Source organism: Microcaecilia unicolor, chromosome 3 (assembly GCF_901765095.1).
Source record: "Microcaecilia unicolor chromosome 3, aMicUni1.1, whole genome shotgun sequence".
Classification (NCBI taxonomy): Eukaryota; Metazoa; Chordata; class Amphibia; order Gymnophiona; family Siphonopidae; genus Microcaecilia; species Microcaecilia unicolor.
Window position 1 is genome coordinate 317,010,295 of NC_044033.1, and position 21,025 is coordinate 317,031,319.

The following is a 21,025-nucleotide window of genomic DNA, read 5'->3' on the forward strand; positions in this document are numbered from 1 at the left end:
ACTTGAGGAGAACGATTGCTGCTATTCCGTCTCTTACCTATTCAGCGGATCTGAGAGAGTGTCAATTTAGAGTCCTTCTTTGTGACTGTATCACACAACAGGCAGGTCATATGGGTGTCTTCTGTTAACTGTGACAAATGTCGGGGTTCATAGAGCACTTTTCTCCATGCTCTTTGGAAATGCTCCCCTATTTATGTTTTATGGAAACGACTTTTTAGCTACCTTACGAGGGTGGTGGATCAATACATTCATTGTTCACCCTTGGGGGCTATGTTAGACCAGAGTGAAAACTTTAGCATTCTGGGGACCAGAAAATGGTTATTTATACACAGGGCATGCCTTCTTGGTAAGAAATGTATTCTTCAACATTCGGTTGGGCAACCCCCCTCCCTCCCCCCACCCTTATTTTGGTAATGGAGAAGCCAACTTCATAATTTAATGTAGATGGAATTGAGGGATGCCAATCATACTTTCAAGAGAAGAAAACAATTTCTATCTGTATGCTTGATTATATTCAATCCTTACATCCGAGAGCATGAAGTTTTGTGTTGAATAGATTAAATTTGATGTGAAAGCTGGGATATCCAGTTCTTTTGTTCTTGTCCTGTTCATTATGTGGTTAGGAGATATAACAACTCAATAATTTTGGTATAGATTTGGGAGGGGAGGGATGTCGGAGGGGGGGGGGGGGGTAGTAGGATGAGGGCGGGCCTTTGTTGGGATGGGGGAGGATGGGATGGTAATGGATGGGGGAGACATTGTTCTGAAGTTAAGCACATGCTATTGTACTGTTTATTTCCTATTTAATCTTTTTTATTGAAAATTCAATAAACATAAAAAAGATTTGGATAATTTAGTTCATAAACCATTTTTAAGATGGACTTGGGGAAATCCACTACTTATTTCTAGGATAAGCAGCATAAAATCTGTTTTAGTGTTGTGGTATCTTGCCAGGTACTTATGATCTGGATTGGCCACTGTTGGAAACAGGATAGTGGACTTTATAACCCTTTGGTCTGTCCCAGTATGACATGCTTATGTTCTTATGTCTATAGTGTCTGCAAATTTATCTCGTACAGATTCATTGTGGATATCATGAAAACCTGACTGACTGGGTGTGGAGGACTGGGTTAGAACCACTGCCCTAAACTTGTTGGGGTTCATGGTCTCACCAGACAGGGGACCACACAAACCTCTCTCATGAATATTCGTTGAGGGTATCCTGAAAACCTGACTGGCTGGGGTGTCTCCAGGACCAGGTTTGAGTACCTCTGGCCCAGTGCCTTCCAGTTGTATACTTAAAGGAAGCAGCAGCAGCACATCAGTCGTTGTTGAAATGATCTAAATTCCCTAGAGGGATTTGCTAAGACCAAATAAAATGGCAGTCCCATGTAATAACATTTAAAATCTTGAATCCACTTCCATCCACCGCAGGGAGCCAGCGTCTTTCTCTCAGCAGCAGTGTCACATAATCAGACTTCCTGGCTCTATAGAAGAGTGTTCTTGCATTGTCCTGCAACAGTTGCAAGTGCTTTATGTTTGAGGAGGTCGCTCCAATAAAAAGAGAATTACAGAATCCCATGTGTAGTTTGCCTGCTTGCTTGGGGGGATTTGAGGACAGGTGGATAAAAGATAAGGAAGTCATATTGGCAGTGGGAAGAGGGAACCAATTCAGTTATTAGTACCTGCATCATTTAGGGGCACTGCCTCCCCATTCTCAGCCCAAACTATGCCTATGAGTAATCAAGTCAACTCATCAGAAAAGTATGAACTAACATATGAATAAATGGTTTATTCAAATATGCACAGATAGAAGAATAATCTAAAAAATTACAAACTCATCTATACTGATGAGAAGATGTGTTAACCCATTAGTGCCCGATGTTCCCATATGGGAACAAATCAATTTGTTCCCATATGGCTTATTATGAGAACATTGGGCAGTAATGAGTTAAATGACAGTCGATTGTGACTCCCCTAATCCCAGAAAAACTCCTGAAATGGAAGGAGAAAATGGAGGAAGTAGTGATCATCCTACAAACCAAATGGCTTCTGATTTTCACAAATACCAGAGGCAGTCAACTAGTGAACTGAATGATTGCTACTACAGGATTCCCATAATACAAAACTTGAACATGCATAATTTTAAAATGTAAGTGAGAGGGGGCATGGAAATATGGAACAAAAGTGGGCTCAGTACAGACACCTGCAGGGCCCTACACATTATAAATTCTTTCTATTAGAAAACGTATTGCCCAAAAAGATCTAGAAAGGGGAAATGGGACTTGGTATACTGCCTGTCTGTGGTTTTTGCAACTACATTCAAAGCAGTTTGCATAGTATATACAGATACTTATTTGTATCTGGTGCAGTGGAGGGTTAAGTGACTTGCCCAGAGTCACAAGGAGCTGCAGTGGGAATTGAACCCAGCTCACCAGGATCAAAGTCTCCTGCAGTAACCACTAGGCTACTCCTCCACTCTTAAGAATGACATGGAAATAAAATTTACACTTGCAAGGATAATGTCATGTGCCCAAGGTTTCACATGAAATTGATGCTGGAGGTGAGATCAAAGTCAAGCTGTGTTGCTCTTAATGTGTAGCATGAGCCAACACATATGGTATTTCATTACAGAGTACTGGACCTTTGGATATGTCATTGCCTTCAACTCCAGATGTCAAAATAAAAAAAGAGGTACCAGTGGAGGTGGACTCTTCTCCTCCAGACAGCCCCTTATCCAGTCCAAAGTCACCAAAGGCTGAGGAAAAGGTATGTACACACCCATTCCTTATCTAATCACTGTATGAATAGAGATGTCTTTGCTTCCTCAAGTTTATAGTTCAGTATGAAAATTAGTTTCTCCGAGGACAAGCAGGCAGCTTGTTCTCACGACTGGGTGACGTCCGCGGCAGCCCCCACCAACCGGAAAAAGCTTCGCGGGCGGTCCGCACGCAGGGCATGTCTACCGCGCATGCGCGGCCGTCTTCCCGCCCGTGCGCGACCGTTCCCGCCAGTCTTTTCTTTTCCGCGCCTGAGGAGAGTCGTGCCGTCGCCGCTCTCCCTTCGCAGCCCCGGAAAGACCGTCGCGTTTACGCGATTTTGTTTAGTTTTGTTTAGTTTTTTGGTTACCGCGTGCCCCAGTTTCTTTTCTTTTAAAAAAAAAAAAAAGAGCACGCGCTCCTTTTTCCCTCGTTTCTAGCGAGGGCGTCGCGATCGATTTATTTTTTCGAGGTGTGATTTCCGCCACCATCGACGACTTTAACTTCGCCGACGCGATTTTTCCGTCGATGTCCTCGAAGGTCCCGAGTGGATTTAAGAAGTGTGGTCGGTGCGGCCGGCCGATCTCGCAGACCGACACCCACGCTTGGTGCCTCCAGTGCCTCGGGCCGGAGCACAATATCAAGTCGTGTTCCCTGTGTCTCGGTCTCCGGAAACGGACTCAGGTTGCGAGGCAAGTTCTGCGGGACCGTCTTTTTGGAACTTGCGCCGGCCCCTCGACGTCGACTTCGACGGCATCGGTATCGACGCCCAGTCCTTCGGTACCGGTATCGATGCCCGAAAAATCGGCATCGATGGCATCGACCCCAGGAGAACAGGTCCCGTCGGCCCGCCGGTCCTCCGGTGAGGGTAGAGGTGAGAGACCGCGTGGGCAGTCGGCCCCGGTCACTCCTTCAGCCCGTGGCCCTCGGGACCGAACCCTGTCTGACCCGGTTCCTCGGGACCGAGGGGGATCGACCTCCTCCTCCTCCATACCACCCGGCACCGGTGACGGGCATCGTAAGAAGGCAAAGAAGCACCGTCACCGGTCGCCCTCGACGCATCCGGCTCTCGGTACCGGAGAGGAGTCGACGCCGAAGCGTCCGCGTCGAGAGGAGAGGTCCCCCTCGGTGGTGGAGGTACCGCCACGTCAGGGTCCCAGCACTTCGGTGCAGTCTCCTGGACCCGAGCAGCTTCCGGCACCGATGCCTCTACCGGCCCCCACGTCTTTCCCGACAGCGGGCCTGGACGAGTGCCTCCGAGCCATCCTTCCGGGGATCCTGGAAGGGCTGATTCGCCAGGCTGTGCAAGCACCCCCGGCGCCGATGACTGTGGCGCCGGTGAGCTCTAGCCCGGTGCCGAGGTCGTCGACGCCGGTCTCGACCGCCATGCAGGTGGAGGCGACGTCGATGGAGGGAGCTTCGTCCCCGCCGGCGCGGGAGTCCACCGCTCGACGACACCGAGGCCTTGGTGCCTCGACGTCGAGCCGGGCCCGGTTCCGGACTCAGCTACATGAGCTCATGTCCGATACCGAGGAAGAGGCCTCGTGGGGGGAAGAGGAGGACCCCAGATATTTCTCCTCAGAGGAGTCTGCGGGTCTCCCCTCGGACCCCACGCCTTCACCAGAGAGAAAGCTCTCGCCCCCTGAGAGTCTCTCTTTTGCCTCCTTTGTGCGGGATATGTCTATTTGCATTCCCTTTCCCGTGGTCTCTGTGGATGAGCCGAGGGCTGAGATGCTCGAGGTCCTCGACTATCCATCACCACCTAGAGAGTCCACCACGGTACCGCTGCACAATGTCCTCAAGGAGACACTGCTTCGGAACTGGATGCGACCATTAACTAATCCCACCATCCCCAAGAAAGCAGAGTCCCAGTACAGGATCCACTCGGACCCAGAGTTAATGCGGCCACAATTGCCCCATGACTCGGCGGTCGTGGATTCTGCTCTCAAGAGGGCACGGAGTTCGAGGGATACCGCCTCGGCGCCCCCGGGGCGGGAGTCTCGCACTCTGGACTCGTTTGGGAGGAAGGCCTACCAATCCTCCATGCTCGTGACCCGCATCCAGTCATACCAGCTCTATACGAGCATCCACATGCGGAACAATGTGAAGCAACTGGCGGACCTGGTCGATAAGCTCCCGCCGGAGCAGTCCAGGCCTTATCAGGAGGTGGTCAGACAGCTGAAGGCGTGCAGAAAGTTCCTGTCCAGGGGTATCTATGACACCTGTGACGTGGCATCTCGTGCTGCGGCCCAAGGTATAGTGATGCGCAGGCTCTCATGGCTGCGTGCCTCTGACCTGGACAACCGCACCCAGCAGAGACTGGCCGACGTCCCTTGCCGGGGGGATAACATTTTTGGTGAGAAGGTCGAGCAGCTGGTGGACCAACTGCATCAGCGGGAAACCGCCCTCGACAAGCTCTCCCACCGGGCGCCTTCACCATCCACCTCAGCAGGTGGACGTTTTTCCCGGGCCCGGCAGGCTGCGCCCTATTCCTTTGCAAGGCGTAGGTACACCCAGCCGGCCCGAAGGCCTCGTCAGGCACAGGGACAGCCCCAGCGCGCTCGTTCTCGTCAACAGCGTGCGCCTAAGCAGCCCCCTGCGCCTCCACAGCAAAAGCCGGGGACGGGCTTTTGACTGGATCCACGGGAACATAGCCGCCCTCAAAGTGTCTGTACCGGACGATCTGCCGGTTGGAGGGAGGTTAAAATTTTTTCACCAAAGGTGGCCTCTCATAACCTCCGACCAGTGGGTTCTCCAAATAGTGCGGTGCGGATACGCCCTGAATTTGGCCTCCCTGCCACCAAATTGTCCTCCGGGAGTTCAATCCTTCAGCTCCCATCACAAGCAGGTACTTGCAGAGGAACTCTTCGCCCTTCTCAGCGCCAATGCGGTCGAGCCCGTACCACCCGGGCAAGAAGGGCAGGGATTCTATTCCAGGTACTTCCTTGTGGAAAAGAAAACAGGGGGGATGCGTCCCATCCTAGACCTGAGAGGCCTGAACAAATTCCTGGTCAAAGAAAAGTTCAGGATGCTTTCCTTGGGCACCCTTCTGCCAATGATTCAGAAAAACGATTGGCTATGTTCCCTGGATTTAAAGGATGCATACACTCACATCCCGATACTGCCAGCTCACAGACAGTATCTCAGATTCCGCCTGGGCGCACGGCACTTTCAGTATTGTGTGCTGCCCTTTGGGCTCGCCTCTGCCCCACGGGTGTTTACAAAGTGCCTCGTGGTGGTAGCGGCGTATCTACGCAAGCTGGGAGTGCACGTGTTCCCATATCTCGACGATTGGCTGGTCAAGAACACCTCGGAGGCAGGGGCCCTCCGGTCCATGCAGTGCACTATTCAACTCCTGGAGCTGCTGGGGTTTGTGATAAATTACCCAAAGTCCCATCTCCAGCCAACCCAGTCTCTGGAATTCATAGGAGCTCTGCTGAATACCCAGACGGCTCAGGCTTTCCTCCCCGAAGCGAGGGCCAACAACCTCTTGTCCCTGGCTTCGCAGACCAGAGCGTCTCAGCAGGTCACAGCTCGGCAGATGTTGAGACTTCTGGGTCATATGGCCTCCACAGTCCATGTGACTCCCATGGCTCGTCTTCACATGAGATCTGCTCAATGGACCCTAGCTTCCCAGTGGTTCCAAGCCACCGGGAATCTAGAAGATGTCATCCGCCTCTCCACCAGTTGCCGCACTTCACTGCTCTGGTGGACCATTCGGACCAATTTGACCCTGGGACGTCCATTCCAAATTCCACAGCCCACGAAAGTGCTGACGACGGATGCATCTCGCCTGGGGTGGGGAGCTCATGTCGATGGGCTCCACACCCAGGGTCTGTGGTCCCTCCAGGAAAAGGATCTGCAGATCAACCTCCTGGAGCTCCGAGCGATCTGGAACGCACTGAAGGCTTTCAGAGATCGGCTGTCCTGCCAAATTATCCAAATTCGGACAGACAATCAGGTTGCAATGTATTACGTCAACAAGCAGGGGGGCACCGGATCTCGCCCCCTGTGCCAGGAAGCCGTCGGGTTGTGGAGTTGGGCTTGCCAGTTCGGCATGCTCCTCCAAGCCACATACCTGGCAGGCGTAAACAAAAGTCTGGCCGACAGACTGAGCAGAGTCATGCAACCGCACGAGTGGTCGCTCCATTCCAGAGTGGTACGCAAGATCTTCCGAGAGTGGGGCACCCCCTCGGTGGACCTTTTCGCCTCTCAGACCAACCACAAGCTGCCTCTGTTCTGTTCCAGACTTCAGACACACGGCAGGCTAGCGTCGGACGCCTTTCTCCTTCATTGGGGGACCGGCCTCCTGTATGCTTATCCTCCCATACCTTTGGTGGGGAAGACCTTACTGAAGCTCAAGCAAGACCGCGGCACCATGATTCTGATAGCGCCCTTTTGGCCCCGTCAGATCTGGTTCCCTCTTCTTCTGGAGTTGTCCTCAGAAGAACCGTGGAGATTGGAGTGTTTTCCGACTCTCATTTCGCAGAACGACGGAGCGTTGCTGCACCCCAACCTTCAGTCCCTGGCTCTCACGGCCTGGATGTTGAGGGCGTAGACTTCACTGCGTTGGGTCTGTCTGAGGGTGTCTCCCGTGTCTTGCTTGCCTCTAGGAAGGATTCCACTAAAAAGAGTTACTTCTTCAAGTGGAGGAGGTTTGTCGTTTGGTGTGAGAGCAAGGCCCTAGAACCTCGTTCTTGCCCTGCACAGAACCTGCTTGAATACCTTCTGCACTTATCAGAGTCTGGCCTCAAGACCAACTCCGTAAGGAATCACCTTAGTGCGATTAGTGCTTACCATTATCGTGTGGAAGGTAAAGCCATCTCTGGAGAGCCTTTAGTCGTTCGATTCATGAGAGGCTTGCTTTTGTCAAAGCCCCCTATCAAGCCTCCTGCAGTGTCATGGGATCTCAACGTCGTCCTCACCCAGCTGATGAAACCTCCTTTTGAGCCACTGAATACCTGCCATCTGAAGTACTTGACCTGGAAGGTCATTTTCTTGGTGGCAGTTACTTCAGCTCGTAGGGTCAGTGAGCTTCAAGCCCTGGTGGCTCATGCTCCGTATACCAAATTTCATCACAACAGAGTAGTGCTCCGCACCCACCCAAAGTTCCTGCCGAAGGTGGTGTCGGAGTTCCATCTTAACCAGTCAATTGTCTTGCCAACATTGTTCCCCAGGCCGCATACCCGCCCTGCTGAACGTCAGTTGCACACATTGGACTGCAAGAGAGCATTGGCCTTCTACTTGGAGCGGACACAGCCTCACAGACAGTCCGCCCAATTGTTTGTTTCTTTCGACCCTAACAGGCTAGGGGTCGCTGTCGGGAAATGCACCATCTCCAATTGGCTAGCAGATTGCATTTCCTTCACTTACGCCCAGGCTGGGCTGGCTCTTGAGGGTCATGTCACGGCTCATAGTGTTAGAGCCATGGCAGCGTCAGTGGCCCACTTGAAGTCAGCCACTATTGAAGAGATCTGCAAGGCTGCGACGTGGTCATCTGTCCACACATTCACATCACATTACTGCCTCCAGCAGGATACCCGACGCGACAGTCGGTTCGGGCAGTCGGTGCTGCAGAATCTGTTTGGGGTGTAAATCCAACTCCACCCTCCAGGACCCAAATTTATTCTGGTCAGGCTGCACTCTCAGTTAGTTGTTCTTCGTAGGTCAATTTTCTGTTGTATCCTCGCCGTTGCGAGGTTCAATTGACCTGTGTTCTTGTTTTGAGTGAGCCTGAGAGCTAGGGATACCCCAGTCGTGAGAACAAGCAGCCTGCTTGTCCTCGGAGAAAGTGAATGATACATACCTGTAGCAGGTGTTCTCCGAGGACAGCAGGCTGATTGTTCTCACCTACCCTCCCTCCTCCCCTTTGGAGTTGCGTTTTCATCTTTTTGCTTGTCATTCAACTGGCGGGAACGGTCGCGCACGGGCGGGAAGACGGCCGCGCATGCGCGGTAGGCGTGCCCTGCGTGCGGACCGCCCGCGAAGCTTTTTCCGGTTGGTGGGGGCTGCCGCGGACGTCACCCAGTCGTGAGAACAATCAGCCTGCTGTCCTCGGAGAACACCTGCTACAGGTATGTATCATTCACTGTATTGATTAGTGTTAGCATGTGCACTTAAGTGTTAAAAAGTAGTTTGAAACCCTTGTGGAGTAAGGCATGAGAAATTAATGGCTGGTACACAATTGCCAGCACACAAGGGTGATTATTTTATTTACTATACAGTGTAAAATGTACAGTACACTAATTAACATTTCCTTCAATTTATCTTTTCATTCCAGCAGTACAGTACAGTGAGAAGGATATGTATTCTATATCATGAAGCTGATATTTATTTTAATGTTTCTGATTCAAAGGGAATAAAGTGTTTGTTCAGAAGACTTGATGGTTACGATTGGTGTTCATTTTGGTAAATTGTACTGCTATTTCCTTGTACAACTTTCTATCCCAGGCCAGCATGTTCTTGTTCACACATTACCTGAAACACCAAGGCAAGTTATGAAAGGCACAGCTCTCATTAGCTAAAAGTAATTGCTACAGGGAATGTTCTCTCTCTAGGTATTCCACAGTGTTGCTAAATAATATTGTGTATGTACTGATTTAACTTTAAAATTTAAAGGCAAACTAAATTCTCCGAGGACAAGCAGGCCTTCATATTCTCACAGCTGTGTGACATCATCTGATGGAGCCCGGTGCGGATGTTGACTAGCAAGACTAAACTTTCGAGTAGCATCCCACTACGCGTGTGCAGTTTTTTTTTTTCCATGGAGCAGGGAGCATGTGTTTTGTGATTTCCTCTCAACGCATGTATCTCTCTCTTTTGCAGTGCCTTCCTGTGTGGGTAAGTTTCCTTTTCTCAGCTAATATTTTTTATTCTTATTTAATTTCCCTTCATTTTCACTAATTGTTTTGACTATTTTTTTGTGAGCTGCTAGGACTGTTTAGGCTGGAGAACGACCTCAATTTGACCACTGCCCCTTTTTCAGTTCACAGTTGAGGACTTTCATTTGGCCACAATTCTTTTCTTGATGTCCCAATGGACCCACACTCTTGGTGCATTAGGTGACTATGAGCCTAACTCTTGTTCTCTAAGTTTACAAATGCAGTTGAATGCACAGCAGGTCCAACAGGAGAAACCTTTTGGCTCCTTGAAAGCCTGTACATTGGCACCGGAAGTATCAACCTCGATGGCTGCTAAGACTTCAACATCCACTGGGAGTACATTGTAATCGAGAAAGTCTCCACTGTCGACATCGAACACTGAGAGCAGGCCCCGGTACCTGCATTGGACACGACACCGAGGATACGTATGGGTTCATCATCATCATCGTCGTTGGCACCAAAGAACCGCAATGTTGAGCATCGAGTGAAGTCCAAGAAGCACAAGCATCAGACCTCATCAGCGCACAGTGCTGGGAGCACCGGGGCATCAGCTTTGCCTGTACACGAGAAGCACTGGCACCAGGAGGAGTTGTCCCCATCTTTGGAAGGGTGCCGGTGTGCAAGGCCCCTGTTACTGGTTCGGCCCCAATGTTTTCTCAGGCTGCCTTTCTTCCGGCTCCCCCGCCTTTACTGATGCCTTCCTTTGAGCAGTTCTGAGCCATGCTGGCTCAGATGCTGCAGCTGCAAAACACTCAAGCATTGAGGACATTAATGTTAGCTGCAGATCAGCCCCAGATTCTTCCTGAGGCTCAGCCCATGCCTGTGTAGAGATCCTCAATGCCAGCACATTGAAGATTGTTGATGTCAACATTGATACATAAAGTACCGTTCTCGACGTCTGAGGAGGAAGGTTCTCTAGAGTCATAGAGCAGTACGTTGGTGCTTTTCGGGATGTGGACATGGTTCCACTTAACCAAGAGATGCACAGACTTATTTGCCAGGTCTGAGTGGGACTGTTCATGGGACTCTGAGGAGGACCCATACTACTTCTTGGAGGAAGAAGAGTCTTACGGGATACCCTCTGATCCCTCCCCACCTGAAGAGAGATGTAAATCTCCACTAGAGGGTCTCCCTCTCACTGCTTTTGTTAGGGAGATGGTTTCTGCCATCCCATTTAAGTTAGAGAGATGGAGGAAGAGCCTAGGGCAGGAATATTAACTGTTCTAGACTGTCTCCTCCAAAGGAAGGGGTCACGCTACCATTGCACCCTATCCTTAAAGATGTACTGATGAAAAACTGGAAATCTCCCCTCTCAGTGCAGGTTTCAAGAAGGTGAATACATAGTATCATCCAGAAGGGGGGCAACTGAGAGAGTAAAAACTGTACAACAGGCGTGGACGCTGTTCAAAAATACCATCCTGGAGGCCCAGGCCATACATATTCCACGAATTAGAAAAGAAAGACGGAACTCCAAAAGACAGCCGGCCTGGTTGAAAAGTGAGGTGAAGGAAGCTATTAGGGCTAAAAGAAACGCCTTCAGAAAATGGAAGAAGGAACCGTCTGAAAATAACAAGAAGCAGCATAAGGAGTGTCAAAGCAAATGCAAGGCGCAGATAAAGAAGGCCAAGAGGGATTACGAAAAAAAGATAGCATTAGAGGCAAAAAAACATAGTAAAAATTTTTTTCGGTATATTAAAAGCAGGAAGCCGGCAAAAGAATCGGTTGGGTCGCTGGATGACCGAGGGGTAAAAGGGGCGATCAAGGAAGACAAAGACGTAGCGGAGAGACTGAATGAATTCTTTGCTTCGGTCTTCACCGAGGAAGATTTGGGTGGGATACTGGTGTCGGAAATGGCATTTCAAGCGGACGAGTCGGAGAAACTTACTGACTTCACGGTAAACCTGGAGGACGTAATGGGGCAGTTCGGCAAACTGAAGAGTAGCAAATCTCCTGGACCGGATGGTATTCATCCTAGAGTACTGATAGAACTGAAAAATGAGCTTGCAGAGCTACTGCTAGTGATATGCAATTTATCCTTAAAATCGAGCGTGGTACCGGAAGATTGGAGGGTGGCCAATGTAACACCCATTTTTAAAAAAGGCTCCAGGGGAGATCCGGGAAATTATAGACCGGTGAGTCTGACGTCGATGCCGGGGAAAATGGTAGAGGCTATTATTAAAAACAAAATTACAGAGCACATCCGAGGACATGGATTACTGAGACCGAGTCAGCACGGCTTTTGTGTGGGGAAATCTTGCCTGACCAATTTACTTCAATTCTTTGAAGGAGTAAACAAACATGTGGACAAAGGGGAGCCGGTTGATATTGTGTATCTGGATTTTCAAAAGGCGTTTGACAAGGTACCTCATGAAAGGCTACAGAGGAAATTGGAGGGTCATGGGATAGGAGGAAATGTCCTATTGTGGATTAAAAACTGGTTGAAGGATAGGAAACAGAGAGTGGGGTTAAATGGGCAGTATTCACAATGGAGAAGGTAGATAGTGGGGTTCCTCAGGGGTCTGTGCTAGGACCGCTGCTTTTTAATATATTTATAAATGATTTAGAGATGGGAGTAACTAGCGAGGTAATTAAATTTGCTGATGACACAAAGTTATTCAAAGTCGTTAACTCGCGACAGGATTGTGAAAAATTACAAGAGGACCTTACGAGACTGGGAGACTGGGCGGCTAAATGGCAGATGACGTTTAATGTGAGCAAGTGCAAGGTGATGCATGTGGGGAAAAAAGAACCTGAATTATAGCTACGTCATGCAAGGTTCCACGTTAGGAGTTACGGACCAAGATCTGGGTGTCATCGTCGATAACACGCTGAAACCTTCTGCTCAGTGTGCTGCTGTGGCTAGGAAAGCGAATAGAATGTTGGGTATTATTAGGAAAGGTATGGAAAACAGGTGTGAGGATGTTATAATGCCGTTGTATCGCTCCATGGTGCGACCGCACCTTGAGTATTGTGTTCAATTCTGGTCGCCGCATCTCAAGAAAGATATAGTAGAATTGGAAAAGGTGCAGCGAAGGGCGACTAAAATGATAGCGGGGATGGGACGACTTCCCTATGAAGATAGACTAAGGAGGCTAGGGCTATTCAGCTTGGAGAAGAGACGGCTGAAGGGAGACATGATAGAGGTATATAAAATAATGAGTGGAGTGGAACAGGTGGATGTGAAGCGTCTGTTCACGCTTTCCAAAAATACTAGGACTAGGGGGTATGCGATGAAACTACAGTGTAGTAAATTTAAAACAAATCGGAGAAAATTTTTCTTCACCCAACGTGTAATTAAACTCTGGAATTCATTGCCGGAAAATGTGGTGAAGGCGGTTAGCTTAGCAGAGTTTAAAAAGGGGTTGGACGGTTTCCTAAAGGACAAGTCCATAAACCGCTACTAAACAGACTTGGAAAAATCCAAAATCCCAGGAATAACATGTATAGAATGTTTGTACGTTTGGGAAGCTTGCCAGGTGCCCTTGGCCTGGATTGACCGCTGTCGTGGACAAGATGCTGGGCTCGATGGACCCTTGGTCTTTTCCCAGTATGGCATTATTTATGTACTTATGTAAGGCTCCCAGATTCGAGAGGACCCAGCTGCCTCACCAGTCTGTTGTTCGAATCCACCCTCAAACAAGTTAGGATTTCCAGGACTTATGCCTTGGTACCCCCCGGTAAAGAGGCTCAGACCCTGGAGTCATTTGGGAGGAAAGCTGTTCAGGCCTCAATGCTTATTGCCTGCATTCAGTCCTACCTGTTTTAAACAAGCCTTTACTTGGTCTGCTGTACACTAGGTCTTGCAGGAGCAGGCCACAGAGCTTTGTCAGTTGGCTAGTAAACCTCTGGGTTGTTGTGGGTTGTTGGACGTATCTGGCCAGGGGTGTGTATAATTCTTTTGATATAGCATCCAGACTCTCTGTCATGGGTGTGAGGGTGCACACAGATTCTCATAACTGTGTGTCTCTGACGTAGAACCAGCAGTTCAGAAAAGGCTGGCAGATGTTCCCTGCCAAGGCGACAACCTGTTTAGCGATAAAGTAGAGGAAGTCGTGGACCTCGTCAAGAAACATTCGTACCATTCAAACTCTGTCTCGGCAACCTCCAGCTGCAGCCTCCTCCTTCTAGGAGGTTTTCGAGTGGGCATAGGCAGCAACCCTACTACTCTCAGAGATGTAGGTTTTCACCACCTTCTCTTTCTGCCGAGAACCTCAGGTCCAGGATGCTCGGCTTCTCTAGTCCTGCCTTCGGAAGCCCCAGCCAATTCCCCATTTGGAGCAAGGGATGAGCTTTTGACTGGCTCCAGAAAAGCATAGCCGCACTCAAAGTAACCGTCCCAGGTGGCATACCAATAGGGGGGAGGCTGAAATTTTACCAATACAGGTGGCCCCTTGTAACCTCAGACCGATGGGTTCTTCAAATACGTTGGCATCAAAGATCACCAGATTGCCCATCAACAGCGTCTTATATCAGCTCTCAGCACATGTATACTTGTGGAAGAAATCTCCACCCTTCTTCAGGCCAGTTTGGTTGAACCTGTGCCACTAGGTCAAGAAGGGAAGGGTTTCTATTCCAGAAACTTCCTTATGGCCAAAAAGATGGGGTGGGGTGGGGTGGGGTGGATTTCGTCCCATCCTAGACCTAAGGGCCCTGAACAAATTCCTGATCAAAGAAATTCGGGGTGATTTCCCTGGGCACCCTTCTCATGATTCAAGCAAACAATTGGCTGTGCTCTCTGGACTTGAAGGATGACCTGTACCTACATTTTGCTACTTCCCAGTCACAAGAGGTATCTCAGATTTCAGGTAGCGAAACACCACTACCGCATTCTGCCATTTGTCTTCACATGAGCTCCTGGGGTATTCATCTAGTGTCTAGTTGTAGTTACCGAGTATTTGGGCAGATTGAGAGTGTGTGTGATTCCCTGTCTGGATGTTTGGCTGGTGAAGAGCACATCGCAGGAAGGTGAGTCCAAGTCAGTGCACCTAATTATTTGAGTGGTAGAGCTCATAAGGTTTGTCATAAAGTACCTCAGGTCCCACCTTCTTCCAGTCCAGCGTTTGGAGTACATAGGAATCCTGCTTGATACATAGCAGGTTCGGGCTTTTCTCTCAGAAATGGGAGCAGACACTTTGACAGCACAAACCTCACAGATCTGCAGCAGCAAGCAGGTCACAGCTCATTAAATGTTGATACTAATGGGCCAAATGGCCTGAACCAATGCATGTCACTCTCATGGCACAGCTTCATTTGACAGTGGGCCAGTGGACCCTAGCTTCCCAGTAGTCTTAGGCGGCTGGAAATCTAGCTGGTGGAATCCAGATTCCTCCAGCCTTAACTCATGTCCTTTTCTGGTGAGCAATTCGTTCAAATTTGACTTTGGGGTTACCATTCCAAAGTCCACCTTCTTGGTCTGCCAAGGAAGGTAATCTTCATATCCACCTCCTCAAACTGAGGGCCAGTTAGAACACTCTAAAGGCTTTCAGAGATCGGCTACAGAACCAAATTATTCTCATACAAATGGACAACCAGGTTGCAATGTTATATGTTAAATAAATAAATAAATAAAATTAGGGTGTACGGGTTCTTACCCCTTGTGTCAAGAAGCAGAGGGAATATGGCAGTAGGTCCTCCATCACAGAATGATACTTAAAGCCACATACCTACCGGGAAAGAAGGACTGCCTGGTGGACAGACTGAGCAGGGTTTTGCAACTGCACGAGTGATCTCTCAACATAAGCGTAGCCTGCAAGATCATCTGTGTGTGGAGCACCCCCTCAGTGGATCTTTTTAGCCCTTATCTCACCCCCCCCCCCCCCCCCCACCCAGTTCTGATCCAGGCTCGAATCACATGGCAGGCTAGCATCAGATATCTTTCTCCTACTGGACAAAGAGACTTCTGTATGTGTATCATTCAATACCTCTCATAAAGAAGATGTTGGCGGTTGAGAGCATAGAATTTGAATCCTTGTACTTGCCAGAGGGAGTCTCCCGCACTTTGCTGGTTTCCAGGAAAGACTCCACTAAGCGATGTTACTCATTTCAGTGGAGGAGGTTTGCCATCTGGTGTGAGAACAATTCCTTAAATCCCCTACCCTACACTAAAACTGCTTGAATTCCTTGTGCAGCTTTCTGAGTCTGGTTTGAAAACCAGCTCTGTAAGGGTTCATCTAAGTGCAATCGGTGCTTCTTACCAGGTGGGAGATAAGCCTATCTCTGTACAGCCTCTAGTTCGCTTCATGAGAGGTTTGTTACTGGCAAGTAGTTCTCTGCACGCACCCTAAGTTCCACCTAAGGTAGTGTCGGTGTTCTATCTTAATCAGTCAGTTGTCTTGCCAACATTTTTCCCAAAATCACATGCCCATGTACCGCATACCTTAGACTATCTTCTATCTGCAGCAGACTAAAGCCCATAGACAGTCTACCCAACTTTTTGTTTCTTTTGACCCAAACAGGATAGGGGTATCCATCAGCAAATGCACAGCTTCTAATTTGGTAGCAGATTGCAACTCCTTTACCTATGCCTATGCTGGGTTACTCTGGGAGTCATGTCAAGGTTCATATTGTCAGAGCCATGGCTACATTGGTAGCCCGCTTGAGGTTAGCCTCCATAGAGGAGATTTGCAATATAGCTGGTTCAGGTACGCAGTCCTGCAGAATTTTGTTCGGTATCTAGAACCCAGCTCCAACCCCTTAGGCCCAGTTTTGTTTAGTTCCAGGCTCCACTTGACAACTAGTATGTACACATTTTCAGATTAGTTGACTTCCAGGCCTCGACGTTTCCCTATTCTACTACAATTATTGTTTTAGGTGAGCCTGGTAGCTAAGGATTCCCAGCTGTGAGAATACAAATGCCTGCTTGTCCTTAGAGAAAGCATAGTTCCATATCATCAAGCTGATCAATCCATAGACTGGTGGGTTGTGTCCATCTACCAGCAGGTGGAGATAGAGAGCAAACTTTTGCCTCCCTATATGTGGTCATGTGCTGCCGGAAACTCCTCAGTATGTTCTCTATCTCAGCAGGTGGTGGTCACACACAGCAGCAGCTCTGGCTAGGCCTCCAAGCCTAATTTTTAGGTTTTGTTGAGTGCCTGGGGTTGAGGGCTCTTTTGAGCAAGTGCAAACCTGGTGGTGCCAGGTCCCTCCTTTTCTCCCCCCTCCCGCTGGCTCCGTTAAAAAAAAAAAAAAAAAAAAAAAAAATTTTGAACGTCCTTAAAGGCGTTTATTTCGACGTTTATTTAAACGTTTATTGCAGCTACTCACTGGGACACCAGGTCGTTACAGCTCGGAGCGGACAGCAGGTAATTTTTACCTTTTTATAGCGGGCAGAGGGTTCCCCGATTTATCTCCACGTGGCATATGGCGTCGGAGGGCGAGGGCATAAAGAGTCGCTCCCCGGATCGCTTGGGCGCTTCTAGAGGGGATGCGGGGGTCTTAAAGTCTGATTCGCCCTTGTTGGGTGACAGTTTCGTGGCCGATGAATGTCCCGGTCCTTCCTCCGGCGTGGCGATTTTCCCGCCATAAACGCCCATCCCCCGCTCCTCGCCTCCGCCATCTTGGCCGGCCACGCGGCTCGGACGGCTTCTTCTTGGGCCGCCCTTGAGGTTGGAGACATTAATGCCATAAACGCCCTTAATTTGGGCGATGGCACAAAAGCGGCTAAAGTTAAGCGCCGTTCTTCCCGCGCGGCTCCTTCGCGGAGTGTCGCGCCGGACGCCATTTTGGATGCGCAGCATGTCTCTCCCCCGCTCTTGCGAGCGCCGGTTGAGGGTGCGTCTAGGGCTGTTGCCCAGGCTGCGGAAGTACACAGTCTGGGGGGTTTCTCCCCCGAGTTTGTTTTGCTGCTGCATCAGGCCTTCCTTATGCAAAACACTGCCCCTGCTCCCTCGTCTGGTAAAGAGGTTGAGGTTCCCAGAGGTAAACGCCCTCGGGTTGATTCACAGGCCTTGGAGGACTTTGTCTCCTCCGATGTAGATGAGGGCAGCGTATCTGAGGTCTCCCAACGGTCCTTTGCGGATTCCTTGGAGGAGACGGATCCCCGCTCGGATGGAGCGGATGACCCCTCTGCAGCGCGGCTTTTTAGCTCAGAGGATTTGTCCAACCTGTTGGTACAGGCCATGGACACTTTGAAGATTTCCTCTCCGGAGGACGTCTCTCCCTCAGCCCCTGTTGGCTCTGCCATTATGCTGGGGACGAAGCGCCCGCCTAGAACCTTCCACGTGCATGATGCCATGCACACCTTAATTGCGGCTCAATGGGATGTCCCGGAAGCGAGCCTTAAAGTGGCTAGGGCTATGTCCCGCCTCTATCCTTTGACTGAAAGTGAACTTGAGGCCTATCTGTGGCCTACTGTGGATTCTTTAATCACTGCGGTGACTAAGAAAACGGCGTTGCCGGTGGAAGGTGGCACGGCCCTAAAGGACGCCCAAGACAGAAGATTGGAGGCGGCCTTAAGGTCGTCCTTTGAGGCAGCTGCTTTAAATTTGCAGGCCTCAATCTGCGGCTCCTATGTGGCCTGGGCGTGCCTGACTATGGTGCAGCGGGCTTTCCCCTCGGATCTTTCCTTGAGGGCTGATTGGCCGGCCCTGGAATCGGGCTTAGCCTATTTGGCAGACTTGCTGTATGATGTCTTGAGGGCCTCAGCGAAAGGCATGGCTCAGACAATCTCTGCGCGGCGGTGGCTTTGGCTGAAACATTGGTCTGCTGACCACGCCTCTAAATCCCGCCTGGCTAGATTGCCTTTTAAAGGCAAGCTGCTCTTTGGGGTCGAGCTGGACAAAATCGTGACCGATCTCGGCACGTCTAAGGGCAAGAAGTTACCAGAGGTCAGGGCTCGGGCTAGTACTCGCCCTGGTACCTCCAGAGGACGGTTTCAGGAAACCCGTCGGTACCGCCCGGGCAGGTCGGGCTCCTCTGCCCCCTCTTCCTTCAAGAGGAACTTCTCCCCCAAGCAGCATTCCTTTCGCAGAGATCGCCGTCCCGGAGGTGCTCCCTCCGGTCCTCCCCCAGGGTCTCGTACCCAATGATGGGGCCTGGATCCACGCCCCAGTGCAGATTGGAGGACGGCTGTCCTCGTTTATGGGCGAGTGGACCACAATAGCTTCAGACGCTTGGGCGCTGGAAGTCATCAGAGACGGCTACAATCTAGAGTTCTGCCGACCCTTAAAAGACGGGTTTGTACTCTCTCCCTGCAAGTCTCCGGTCAAAGCTGTGGTAGTGCAGCAGACCTTGAACAATCTGATCCGCCTGGGGGCGGTCGTTCCGGTGCCAGAAAATCAGCTTGGCAAGGGATGTTACTCCTTTTTCTTTGTGATACCAAAGAAAGGAGGTTCTGTACGGCCTATCCTCGACCTCAAAGGGGTCAATTGGGCCTTGAAAGTTCGGCACTTTCGCATGGAGACCCTCCGCTCTGTTATAGCGGCAGTGAAGGCAGGAGAGTTCCTGGCATCCTTGGACATCAAGGAAGCGTGCTTGCATATTCCCATCTGGCCTCCTCATCAACGCTTTCTGCGTTTTGCAGTACTGGGCCGACACTTCCAGTTCAGAGCCCTCCCGTTCGGGTTGGCTACTGCTCCGCGGACCTTCTCCAAAGTAATGGTGGTCATCGCGGCCTTCCTGAGGAAGGAAGGAGTTCAAGTCCATCCTTATCTGGACGACTGGTTGATCCAAGCCCCCTCTTATGCAGAGTGCGGCAAAGCTGTGAACCGGGTGGTTGCTCTTCTGAGCTCCCTGGGGTGGATCATCAACTGGGAGTAAAGCCAGCTGCGCCCGACTCAGTCCCTGGAGTATCTGGGAGTTCGATTCGACACCCAAGTGGGCAGAGTGTTCCTGCCAGACAATCGGATTGTCAAGCTTCAGGCTCAGGTGGACTAGTTCCTAGTAGCCTCTCCTATTCGGGCTTGGGACTACGTGCAGCTGTTGGGCTCTATGACGGCCACGATGGAAGTAGTGCCCTGGGCAGGGCTCATATGAGACCACTACAATAATCTCTGCTGCTGCGCTGGACTCCGATGTCGGAGGATTATGCTGTGCGCCTTCCCTTGGACCCAGCAGTGCGCAAGGCGCTGAGCTGGTGGACGCAGACAGACAAGTTGTCTGCAGGAATGCCTCCGGTGACCCCGGAGTGGATTGTCGTCACGACAGACGCCTCTTTGATGGGCTGGGGAGCCCACTGCTTGGGAAGGACAGCGCAGGGGCTCTGGTCTCCTGCAGAGGCAAGTGGTCTATCAACCTCCTGGAACTCAGAGCCATTCGGTTGGTGTTGTTGGAGTTCATCCCGGTACTGGTGTTGAAGCCTGTACGGGTCCTGTCGGACAATGCCACGGATGTGGCCTATGTCAACCGCCAGGGAGGTACCAAGAGCGCCCCTCTAGCCAAGGAGGCTATGAATCTATGCCAGTGGGCGGAAGCGAACCTGGAGCAGCTTTCAGCGGCCCACATTGCCGGAGTCATGAATGTCAAGGCGGACTTTCTCAGTCACCATACCTTGGAGCCCGGAGAGTGGCAGCTATCTGCTCAGGCGTTCTTGGACATCACGAAGCGCTGGGGCCAGCCGAGCCTAGATCTGATGGCGTCATCGGCCAATTGTCAAGTGCCGCGCTTTTTCAGCAGAGGACGGGACCCTCGATCCCTGGGAGTAGATGCTCTTCTCCAACAGTGGCCGACACAAGAGCTTCTCTATGTGTTCCCGCCCTGGCCCATGTTGGGCAGGGTGCTAGACCGGGTGGCAAAGCATCCCGGCAGGTTAATCCTGGTGGGTCCGGATTGGCCCAGGCGTCCCTGGTATGCGGACTTGCTCAGGCTCTCAGTCGGCGATCCTCTGCGGCTGTCAGTGGAGCAGGGCCTGTTTCATCAGGGTCCCGTGGTGATGGAGGATCCCTCCCCCTTTGGTCTTACGGCCTGGCTATTGAGCGGCAGCGTCTGAGAAAGAAGGGCTTCTCAGACAAGGTCATTGACACTATGCTGAGAGCGAGGAAGCGCTCTACTTCTACTGCTTACGCCAGGGTTTGGCGTATCTTTGCAGCGTGGTGTGAAGCAGGCTCATTTTCTCCTTTCACTGCTCCAATTTCTTCAGTGTTGGCGTTCCTGCAAGAAGGTCTGGACAAAGGCCTGTCGCTCAGTTCCCTGAAAGTTCAGGTAGCGGCTCTGGCTTGCTTCAGGGGCCGCCTGAAGGGTGCTTCCCTGGCTTCGCAGCCAGATGTGGTGCGCTTTCTCAAGGGAGTTAATCACCTGCGCCCTCCTCTGCAATCAGTGGTGCCTGCGTGGAATCTCAACCTGGTGCTAAGAGCATTGCAGAAGCCGCCTTTTGAACCCTTGTCGAGGGCATCTCTGAAAGACCTGACGTTGAAAGCAGTCTTTTTGGTGACTATCACTTCAGCCAGAAGA

The 21,025-nt window shown here is 50.7% G+C and overlaps 1 protein-coding gene across 3 annotated transcripts in view; it reads left to right on the plus strand.

Annotated features, from left to right (window-relative positions):
- LOC115466814 (cyclic AMP-dependent transcription factor ATF-7) overlaps positions 1-21,025 on the plus strand; it is a 430,182-nt gene that overhangs the window by 239,794 nt on the left and 169,363 nt on the right. For all 3 annotated transcript variants that reach the window (XM_030198351.1, XM_030198350.1, XM_030198349.1), the window contains one exon: positions 2,635-2,769. In XM_030198351.1, coding sequence (XP_030054211.1) covers positions 2,635-2,769 — 135 coding nt within the window. The remainder of the gene's footprint in view (positions 1-2,634; positions 2,770-21,025) is intronic.